Below are 12,297 nucleotides of genomic sequence, written 5' to 3'. Positions count from 1 at the left end.
CAGGTGCCATGGCCTTGTGTTGTTTTTCAAATGCAGATAGCTCATCAGCACGTCAGAGTTGGAAACAGGATTCATCAGAGCAGGCAACACTGGCCAACCACATGTGACCTTTGGCACGTTGTTTGACCAATGTTGAGCCGGTTAAGGTAGACTCATGACACCACAGACTCAATGTATTTATATCTTTAACACACACACACACAAACACACACACACACAATTCATTTTAAGAAATAAGATGCCTGTTTGGATCTGGGCATTCACACTGTGATTCAGAGCTTATATAGACTGTTTCAGTAGAGTCATATTTTTCCTCTTCTGACAACCAGGTTTCTGGAGAAAAAAGAACAGAGTTTGTCACTATGACTAATGGTTTAATGGCTGATAGGATACTCGGATACCTGATTTTTTTTCTGTCCTTTCCTTTCCATTGTTAAATTTGAATTATGCAAAAAATAGTAGTTAATGACTGGTTGGCTCCCTCCACATCATGGGAACAGCAAAAAGGCAGTGATAGTTTGTGTATTTTTTAACCACCCTCTGAGAAACAAAACACATTCAGCACAGCACATATGAGGAACCCACTTCTTGTTTGAATCACCTAATTTGCAACCAAATTAAAGTTCATATGATATGCTTTCTTTAATATGGGCATTAGATTACTGCACGTGTGGCGCCTCCGTAGACAGGTGGGAAGGAGCAGCAGTGCGTAACACACGCTTCTTGATTAGACCGGGGTTCAATCCCATCACCACCAAATACGGAGGATGTGGAAAGGTCAGGGAATGACCACCGCATATTTCCGGAGCAATATGGCCTTAGTTGCTAATGCTCCTAAAAACCAAATAACAAACAAACAAACTGCACATGTAACAAAAACTCTGTATAAATGAGCATGCTGACATGACATTTTTAAAAGCACATTCAACTGCAATTAACACCAAAAACTATAAAACCAGCACAAGTTTAATATGTAACATTAATTCACACACTTGTTAACTCCTGAGGATTGGTCTGTTGAGGAGATTTGCTTTAACATATCTGTCTGATATGCAGGGTACAGAATAATCTAGAAACTATTCTACCCAAGAAACTGACCATTGCAGCAGGATTTAGAAAAGCTCCTGACTCCAGAGCTCCTAAATCTGCAGTTCAACTAATGTGAACAGACAGACCACATGAACAGATATGTACAAGAAAACATATCTTGAGAACTGAGGGTGCTGAAAAAAAAAGGGGGGGTGTCCTAGATCATTATCACACATTATCCATGGGACAATGTCTTCATTTGTTGTGTCTGAACAACCCCATAAACGTTGAAATAACTGAACAAAATCATTATCATCCATGTCATCATCAGGATCCGAAGAAATATCCATTTCCACCTCAGATCTTTCCATTGAACATCAGGCCAAAGTTTTTTTAAATTCTTTTTTAAGTTTTAAGTTTTTTTAAATTTTAAAAAAGTCTTTAAATTCCCGGACATGTTACTGCACAAAAGCAACGTCATTCTTTCTTTACTCGATTTATGTCCTTTAGCTGAAGAGTCAAGTTTTGAGGCAGGTGTATTTTTGGGTAACATTTTAAAAAATAAACCAGTCTCGTCAGCATTAAAAATTTGGGATGGAACTAAACTTTCTTCACTAATAAACTTAAGAAATTGTACTTTAAATTCTTCGCTTGCAACACAATCACCAGAAAGACTTTCACCTGTAATTCTGAGCTGTCGGATTCCATTATGCCCCTTCCACCTTGATAACCTCTCCAAACTCACAGTAAAAGATGGGTCACCTCCTAAATTTTCGTTAAGGCTAAGAGCTCTTGATTGAAGGATCGGGCCTGAAAGAGGAAACCCTTGCTCTTGTTCTTGACAAAATCAAATGTATAAGGCCTTGTCCAAATTTTCATATTTTGCCTGCTTAATGGTAGCTCTATTTAGTAAGCTGTCTTTGGCCACCATTTTTGCACAAAAGTTTTCGATTGCTTTCTTATTTTTTTTCAAATCGGAAACAGTTTGTTTTGGCGCCCCTATATCGACAGCGATCTTTTTTAAACTTTTCTCCTTATCAATGCAAAAAAGCACGTTCAGTTTTTGTTGTGCTCTTTCTTTTTGTTGCCACCTTCTGTTAACCCAAAACCACAAAAAAATAAAAAAATTAATAAAACACAAGTAGAAACACAAAATAAAAACACAGTAAAAACAAAGTAATACAGCAGGTAAAGAACTGGGGTAAGATGTACGCATGGACAATGCTAGCGGAAGCTGTCAACTAAATAGTTGACCGCTTCCTATCACCACCAAATCTCTGATTTTGTTGGTCATAATGACGTTGTTAATATAAACTTAGCTGCAATTTCTGCACATGGTATAAAAGTGTTGATTTGATTAACCATCAAGAAAATACTTACATCAGCACCTTGAAGAGTTTTCTTTAATACAGCTACTACTTCATCCTGATAAGCTACATCATCCACACTCTTGGGGCGACTGAAAAGCAAATAATAGCAATGTTAAGGATACAAACATCTGTCAATCAAACTGATTACGTAATTCTGTTTCACCTTTTATATGTTGTACAGGCAGTTCCTGCTTTACGAGTTCCCAGGCTTACGAGTTTTTTTTTTTTTTTTTTCAAGAATCAAGTATCAACAAAATCGAAAATATGAACATTAACTGCAAAAAATGAATGTTAAACATTCATAAACAGCGCATTTCAAACCAAGCGCATAGCTATAGAATACAGTGTACCCCGCTTTACGATATTCATCTGTTCCAGAGACACCATCATATCATGGAAATATCGTAATGTGACCCCAATAACACAATTTTTAGTTATTCGTGACCCTTCTGTTTACTTGCCTGTCTGTTTACTTGCACAATTCTAGCCTCTGACCTCTCTCAAAAACAAGCAATTTTCTTCCACAGGAGTGCCGTTGAGAGGATGTTTTCTGTTCGTTGCGCCATACACCCTTGAACCAGCAGTGCGTGAAAAGTTCAGGAGAACTGCCATTTCAGAGATACTTTGTCCAGCACATTTTGCACCTACTACCATGCCACGTTCAAAGTCCATTAGATCACTCCTTTTCCCCATTCTTGCTACGGTTTGTATGTTTAACTGATACTACAAAGGTTGTTCTGCTGCACTTATATCCACAACTGTGGTCATGTGACGTGCAACGTTGTGGGACAAACCATTTGTGTGCACAGCAGGGGTGTACCTAATAAAGTGGCAGCACAGTGTAAGTGAGTGTTCTTGCAATGTGTTTTGGTCAGTAAAAATTAATTTGGTGGAAATATAGATGGCTTGCTGTTGTAGCTTGTTTCTTCAGGAAGATTTGGCATCACAATTTTGTATGAAGAAGAATTTGAATAGCATCAGAAGTTTTCAGACAAAAGGAATATGCACTACTAGAGGTATTAAGCTTAACACTAATATGCATGTACAAGTGGAAAACTGTTAGTTCGTAGTAACTGACATTCAGGAAAATCTAATTAATACCCACCTCATGAGAATTTCTATAAAGTTATAAGAAGCCATCTGAGCTTAAGTTACAGAATTTTGAGAATAATAAACTAAAAAAATGGAAATAAATTTTAATGGTTATCTTGAAATTTGGCAATCTTGTCAGGAGATTTAACTATTGTTTATATTGATGCATTTTGGTCATTCAGAAAGATGAGAAATAGTTTTGCTTTTCTTTGTTTTACAAAAAAAAAAAAAAAAAAAAAAACAAGATCAACATACACATAGCCACCAATATTAGCATTAGTACTGGCAAATGTGCAAGAAAGCAAGCATCAGCCAAAAAAAAAAAAAAAAAACCTTCCCATTTCACCTATCCATTCCCTCCAACAGTTTGTTGAGTTCTTCCTTGAATTTAAGCTATCCACTTCCAAAACATCGGACGGAAGGCTGTTCCAACAAACAACCTGTTGGCTAAAGGCAAACTTCCACACATCTATTCTGCAACCATCTTTCCTCACTTTGAATTAAATGTCCCATTGTGCGTATAGTCTAAGCAAGAGGAAGAATCCCACTAGCATTGAGCTTGCTGAATCCATTCAAAAACTTAAATACCTCAGTCGGATCACCTCGCAACTGCCTAATCTCCAGATGCTACAATTTGCAGAACTGGAGCCTTTCTTGGTAAGAGTGCCCCTTTACTTCCCCTCACCAATCTCGTTGCCCTTCTCTGTACTCATTTCAGTAGCTCTACATCCTTCCTAAAATGAGGCCTCCAGAACTGTATGCAGTACTCAAGATGTGGCATGAGTAAAGCATACCAATCTGGAGGACTCATTTTTGGAAGGATGTAGAGGGATATATATGAAGAAATCGTAATTATCTAATTACAATTTCCCTTTAAGCATGACAGACTGAAAGTGACTGTTATGTAATCATTTATGGAAAAAAAATTTTCTCATAAACCATACAGAAAATAAAAGCTGTTTTTTTTTTTTTTTTTTAATTAAAACTCCAAACACTAAGTACTGTAGTGTATTAGATCGTTCGTTATTTGGTTTTTAGGAGCATTAGCAACTAAGGCCATACTGCTCCGGGAATATGCGGTGGTCATTCCCTGACCTTTCCGCATCCTCCGTATTTGGTGGTGACGGGCTCAAACTCCGGTCTAATCAAGAAGCGTGTGCTATGCACTGCTGCTCCTTCCCACCTGGCTACGGAGGCGCCTAGGTATTAGAACCTACAGTACTTAGTATTGTGCATGGGTTGAATGCTGAGATGAAAGAAGATACTTATTAACATTCAACTTGATTGTATTGTATTACTGTAGAGTGTAATTTTTGGGAAATACATGTGAAGGGAAGGTTGGTCCCAGAAAATGGAAGTTGAAGGAATAAGAAATGTTAATTCAGTGAGCTTGAAGTTGGACAGTAAGAGGTTGCTGACTAGTTGTGTTCAGACTGGTTTGGAAGAGAGAGGCAGAATTATAGAAGCCAATTCAGAAGAACAAGGTTCACGGAAGTATTTATAGAAAAGCCATGCAGCAGAAGTAGATCAATGAGAGAGAGAGCAGACAGAGAGACAGAAAGAGATGGGTCATTAATTAACATAACTGCCCTCTTTTCACTGGAGTCTTAAAAGTCTGATGTTATGTTATGTTATTTGTTTTTTAGGAGCATTAGCAACTAAGGCCATATTGCTCTGGGGATATGCGGTGGTCATTCCCTGACCTTTCCGCATCCTCCGTATTTGGTGGTCACGGGCTCGAACCCCGGTCTAATCAAGAAGCGTGTGCTACGCACTGTCGGTCCTGCCCACCTGGCTACAGAGGCGCCATTTTAGAGCTGTACCCTCGAAATATAAGGAAAACTTGATCTCACCCATCATAACTTACGATGCTCATCATAACTTCAAAAGACATCAATTATATTGCATGATGGAAGAGAAGGGAAGGTTGCTGGAGCTTTGCTCTGGAGACTAAACATGGGTTTCACTACCTCAATCCTCCAATAAGCAAAGTGGTGGTAGTGCACCAGTTGATATGTCATCTACCGCCTAGTATTGCCTGGTAACAGCGAGTGGCAGCATTCCTCTGTGTGGTGTGAATGACACACCTTGACCTGAATTTAAGTTGATTGACATCTGAGTGGTTACCTCCAGTATACCAGGTGCTGAATTTCAGGACTTGCATATACCCAGGGTTGCATATACTAATAATACCACCACCACCACCATGATAGTGCAAGCAGAGGATTTGATTGTCGCAGAATGGCCAGACTTCACTGAAATTCTGTCAATTTTATTCAAGTATCATCACCCAAATATCAATTCCATCAGCATTTTAGACTTTCAGATAGCAAGCCCTAGTTTGTCATACCCGAGAGAATGTCTACAAGAGCCTCACAGACCAAATTTATTGCTATATTATATAAGTATAATACAAAAAAAAACAAACATTTTCTTTCTTTTCATATAGCTGAGAGCTTCATTAACAATAATTAGAGAACTTTCTCTAACATTTTAATAATGACAGAACTTACGAATTGGCAAAAATATTGCCAATAACAATACCAATCAAGATAAATTAAAAATATTCATAAGGTGGAAACATTCATTTTACAATATTTGGGAATGAGAGTAGCCTTGTGCAAGCGAAGTTTTTACGGCTCCGGAAAATAGAGAAGTTTTTTCTGTTTTATTAACTTAAATTGGCATATTAACTTATTTTCTAGAGTAACTTTACATTCCTAGTTACAATACTTTGTTTAAATTTTGACTTAGATAGAGATTTTGTAGGTTATTACTTAGTATCGGTAAGGGTATCCAATCCACATGTTTTACAAGTTTTGCAGCTCTGGCAAACGGTAAGTTTTTTAGCTATATTTAGCCGCTTTATTGACTAATTGTTATATTAAATTATTTTCTATAGACCTAGTCAAGATCCTTGGTTTATTTTGAATTGAGACAATAAGATTTTGGAAGTTAATAATACTTAAGTATCCGTAGATTTACCATTCGTAACTTGCTGCCATTGTTATACGATACAATGTTATATCCCGTTAGCTTAGTATAGTATAGTACAGGGGTGGCCAACTTAATTTGTGATGCGATCAACTTTTTTCCTTCAAAATGTGCTGCGATCTACCATCTCAAAAATTTCACTGCACAAGGTTAAAAAAGTTAATCAACACATAATGAAAAACGTTTATAAATTTTAAAATTGAATACAATTCAGAATTCTTATTTTAAATTCATACATATTTTAAATTTTAATTTATGCAAAGTTTGTGTCTTCATATCATCTGCCAAGCTTTCAAAATCGGGGATGTACTGTGATAAGGCCAACAGTAAAGAATCTTCTGTATGCAAGTCCGTAAGAGTAGAGTGATTCTTTGTCTTTGTTTGTTTCAAATACGAAAAGGCCGATTTGCATAGATATGTGGAACCAAAACAGGAATTTAAAAATTTCACTGCATTTTTTTATATTTCGGTACTTTTCTCGGCAAACATATTTCCAAAACTCTTTTTCTGATGATCTGGCTTTTAGGAAGATATCGTTTCACAATGTAATCATTTCATTTTCAAGTAATATTTTCTCAATGTGAAATATCGCAGTGATTTTTTCTGCAATTTGTTTCGTATCTAAGTGGACATTAAATGGATAAGAAATATTTTGAACAATGTCTTCAATTGTTTTAAAATCACTGAATCTAGTTTCAAAATCGTCCACAACATTCTCAATTTCAGAAACATATGTCTCACTATTAAATTCAAAAACAGGATATTTTTGCAATTGATCTTGCATATTTGCAAAATGGTCGAATTTTTTTTCTTTCAGATTCTTAGCCATTGTCAAAATTGATATTTATATGCAGAAATACTACTAATCATGTCACGCACATTTTTATTATTTTTTTTTGTAATTCCAAATTCAGATCACTTAATTTACTGGTAAAATGTGTCAAAAAAGCCAGATCACACAACAACTCGGTATCGTGTAGCTGCTGATAATCATCTCCCCAAAAAAGTTTGATCAATAAATTTTTTAATTTCATTCCGCAAATTTCGAAATCTCCGCAGAGACTTACTGTATGTAATATCAGATCTGGTCCGTTTTCATAAGTTGCACTTTGAAAAGTCTCCTGTGAAGAGATTGTCCTCTGATGGAATTCACGATTTTCAAATCTATGTCCAAAACACTTTTAGTATTTAATCTTTTGGTGGCTAACACTTGTTGGTGGATGATACAGTGATAACTCAAAAAAATCTGGGAGTTCGTCATCCTTTTGGCACAATGTGATGAATCCGTTAAGATGCCCTGTCATTGCTTTAGCTCCATCTGTTGTTACTGATACGAGCTTAAGTAGTGATAATTTAATTTTTCAATAAAATGTTTGAATGAATTAAATATATCAAGACCTCTAGTTCTTTCTTTTAACGAAACCATACCCAGCAGTTCTTCTCTAGTGCAGAATCATTAAAAAACATACGAATAAATACGAGCAACTGAGCTGTATCACTGACATCTGCAGATTCATCCATTTGTAAAGAAAAGGACACACAACAATATCAGCACGCAATTATTCACTCACATTTTTACTCATTTTTTTGATGCGTCGCATCACAGTATTTCAAGATAATTGCAGATCTTGAAGAGCACTTTTAATTTCAATTTGTTCTTAAAATTTTCAAAAAGAGAATCTGTTATTTCTAAAATTGAGTCTGATGAATTGATCATCAGAAAATGGTTTGCAATTTTTTGCAAGAAGGCGACTCACTTTTAAATGATGCTACAGTTACTGCTTTAGATTGTAAATTAGGTGTCAGGAAGAAATTTTGTTGTGCAAATAATCTGGATTTTAAGTTCTTTTAATTTATTTTTTCTAAGGTCACTATTAAGCGGAAAATCCAATTGGTATTTACCATGGAGTGCGTTGAAGCGCCTTTCTAAATTTCCTTTTTTGGGTATGGCCACGGAAGCATTGCAAATCAAACAACAACATTTTTCTTTCACTATTACAAAAAAGTATTCTAGTTCCCACTCTTGATGAAAATGATACGTTTTACTCTTTTTTGTAGTTTTTTGTTTTACTCATTTTGAAATCAAAATGTATTTAATACATATAAATACTGACCAGTTATTAAATCAGCAAAAGCAATGCTTACCGATTAAAACACTAAATTGTGCGAACCGGAAAAATATTCTGTTTGAACAGATAATGTAGGATAATTGATGAAGAGGATTCCCGAATGAGGAAGTTGTTTCCAAAATAACTGGACAAACACACCACCGTTTATCACTCTGTTTGGTTATATCTTTATAAGAATCAGTTTTGAACGCTTTTGTGATATTTCTCTAAAGCTATTTCTGGAGGTCACGACCATAAAACAATAAAAACAAATTGCAATTTCCGGTTTATTGGGCTTTTCTGTTAGTGCAATCTATTATAAACGGGTAGTAAACTCAATCCTATTGCATTTGAAATGATACCGACAACTGGAATTCTGTGGTATTTTACGTTATTATGGTGAAATGTGTTTCTCCTTCAATGAAATCTTCAATCATGCAAAAAAAAAAATAAATAAATAAATTTCCAAAATCTGCTCTTCACTCCTATTTTTGAATCTTTGTAAAAAAATAAATAAATTTTTAAAAATAACACGCAGGTAGCAAAACCCGTTGCACAATATAAAATTTTGGTAGTATACCTGACAGCGCAAATCGAGGGATGACTGTATATTTAAAATTTGCCGTGATCGACTGAAATTAAAGCTGCGATCGACTGGTAGATCGCGATTAACTCGTTGGCCATGATAGATATAAGCTGGTCTGAAACCAAGTCACAAAGGAGATTAGGCAGGCAAAGGCAGATTATGAGAAATCTTTGGCAAAGGATGCAAAGAAAAACAGCAAAGAGTTCTTTACCTATGTAAACTCTAGAAGGAAGGGGATGAATCAGATTGGTCCACCGGATATTGATGGTTCAACTGTTGATGATCCTGCTCAGGTGGCTAACAAACTAAATGAGTATTTTGCATCTATATTCACACTTGAGGAGTTATTCAGGCAGGGGAATGCCAGAGGTGAATTAAAGCCTGGCAGTGAGCTAGAAGATTTTGTAATAACTGAAGAAAGTGGAGGAGAAATTGTTGAAGATAAACATAAAAAAGGCACCCAGCGTAGATGGGATCTATCCAGTTAGTAGTAGTAGTAGTGGCACATGATGCAAGAAAGCAAGTGTAGGAGCTTATGCAGCATCAGCCAAAAAAAAAAAAAAAAAAATCACACCATTCCCTCCAAATGCCTGTCCAGTTCCTCCTTAAATTTATTCAACCTATCAACTTCCACAACGACAGATGGAAGTATGTTCCAGCAATTAACCACCCGCTGGCTAAAGGCAAATTTCCGCACATCTACTCCACATCTGTCCTTTCTTAATTTGAACTTATGTCCCCGTAGGTTGGTAATCTGAACAAGTGGAAGGATCCCATCAGAATTCAGCGTGCTCAACCCATTCAAGGCCTTATAGACCTCAATCAGATCACCGCGCAGGTGCCTAGTCTCCAGCCACTGCAATTTGCAGAACTTAAGCCTCTCTTGGTAAGAGAATCCCTTCATTCCCCTCACTAATCGTGTTGCTCTTCTCTGTACACGTTCAAGCAAATCTACATCCTTCCTAAAATGAGGCCTCCAGACCTGTACGCAGTACTCAAGGCGTGGCCTGACCATTGCCTTATACAGAGGGACAATCACCTCCTTTTCCCTGCTAGCAAAATTCCTATATATCATTGACAAAACCCCATGACCCGCCCTAGCAGCCTGTCTGCACTGCTCAGAAAACTTCATATCTGACTGCACAATTACTCCCAGGTCTTTTTCATTTTCTACCACCTTAAGTGTAGTACCACACAGTTGGTATGTTTCTCTGGGATTACTTCTACCCATATGCAGTACTTTGCATTTGTCAAGGTTGAACTTCAGTTGCCACTTCTTAGCCCATCTGCCCAAATTTTCTAGATCCTGTTGCAGTAGCACACTGCCATTACTGTCATTAACAACCCTGCCAACCTTTGTGTCATCTGCACACTTCGACATTAAGCCTGATATACCTTCATCAATATCATTGATAAATACACAAAACAACAGTGGACCCAACACCGAACCCTGTGGGACTCCACTAATAACATTAGTCCACGAAGAGCAGCACCCATTGATTACCACCCTCTGTCTTCTCCCACTTAACCATCCTTTTATCCATTGTAGCAACTTACCCTTAATACCATTCTGCTCCAATTTGTACAGTAGTCTTCCATGCGCAACAGTGTCAAAAGCTTTCCTGAAATCCAAGTATATGATATCAAAATTATTTTTTGCATCCAGTTCCGTTGTGACCACATCATAATAACCAATCAAATTTGTCAGACAAGACTTTCCCTTAACAAACCCATGCTGTATTTGAATTATTGCTGCAGTCTTGTCTAGATGATCCTGCAATGCATCTTTAACCAGCGACTCCATTATTTTACCCAGAACAGAAGTTAAACTAACTGGTCTGTAATTAGTCGTGTCACCCTTCGATCCACCTTTGTGAATTGGGGACACATTTGCACATCTCCAGTCCGTGGGAACCTCCCCTGAGTCCAAGGATGCTCTCATAATTATGGCTAAGGGTTTGCTTAGTTGCTTTGCCGCCTCCTTTAAAATAACTGGATAGATCCCATCCACCCCAGGTGCCTTTCTTGTGTTTAACTTCAACAATTTCTCCTCCACTTTGCTCTCAGATATTACAAAATCATTAAGCACACTGCTACAATTTGATAACCTTCTTCCATTTTCAAATTGTAATAATTCCTCACGTGTGAATGTAGATGCAAAATACTCATTCAGTTTGTTTGCTATCTGAGCAGGATCATCAACAGTCGAACCATTGATGTCAAGTGGACCAATCATATTCATCCCCTTCCTTTTAGAGTTTATATAAGTAAAGAAATCCTTGCTGTTTTTCTTAGCATCTTTTGCCAAAGATTTCTCGTAATCCGCCTTCGCCTGCCGAACCTCCTTTGTGACCTGATTACAGACTAGCTTATATCTGCCACAGGCTTCTGCGTCACCTAATAATTTATATGCATCCCATGCATTTTTCTTCTCTGTCACGAGTCTCATTAGTTCATTTGATAACCATTTAGGCCTAAACCTTGAACGATATTTCTTAATCGGTATATAAAGTCTAGTAGCTTCCACGATTAATTCTTTGAATGCTTCCCACTTAGAATTTACTGTTTGTAACATCGTCAGTTGATCCCACTGTACAGAACTTAAAAACTGTCTGAGACCACTGTACTCCCCTTTACGGAAGCAAAAACCCTTTCCTTTACCCCTGACGGTAGTTACCTCTTTGAGTAAATCCCACTTCAGCACACTGTGATCACTGCCACCTAGTGGTTCCTTTATCTGCAAATTCTTAATACACGAATGATCACTGCTGATAACCAGATCAAGAGTGTTACTTTCTCTGGTTGCCTCTCGAACATGCTGCTGCAGAAAACAATCATCCAATAAATCCACAAAAGTCTGACTAGTGTGTGAGTGACCAACCCACAAGTTCCAGTCAATATCTGGGAAGTTAAAATCCCCCATTATAAGACATTCTGATTTACTGGCCCACTCTATTTCTCTGTATAATTGTTCATTGTACTCATTCAAGTCATTAGGCCTATAACACACTCCTACTCTTATTTTTCCTTTCGCAGTGCTTATCTCACACCAAACTGACTCAACAGAGCACTGTTCATCTATATTAACTGGGTGCACTTCCTTTGATTTTATGTTTTT

The 12,297-nt window shown here is 37.1% G+C and overlaps 1 protein-coding gene across 3 annotated transcripts in view; it reads right to left on the bottom strand.

Moving 5' to 3' along the window:
* LOC150080840 (replication factor C subunit 4) overlaps positions 1-12,297 on the bottom strand; it is a 190,867-nt gene that overhangs the window by 141,328 nt on the left and 37,242 nt on the right. For all 3 annotated transcript variants that reach the window (XM_090382140.1, XM_090382141.1, XM_090382142.1), the window contains exon 3: positions 2,410-2,488. In XM_090382140.1, the coding sequence (XP_090238266.1) occupies positions 2,410-2,488 (79 nt within the window). The remainder of the gene's footprint in view (positions 1-2,409; positions 2,489-12,297) is intronic.

This window comes from Mastigoproctus giganteus, chromosome 9, assembly GCF_048544385.1.
Source record: "Mastigoproctus giganteus isolate SK-2022 chromosome 9, ASM4854438v1, whole genome shotgun sequence".
Classification (NCBI taxonomy): Eukaryota; Metazoa; Arthropoda; class Arachnida; order Uropygi; family Thelyphonidae; genus Mastigoproctus; species Mastigoproctus giganteus.
Note: the sequence above shows the minus strand (reverse complement) of the source record. Positions and strands in the feature narration are given on the sequence as shown.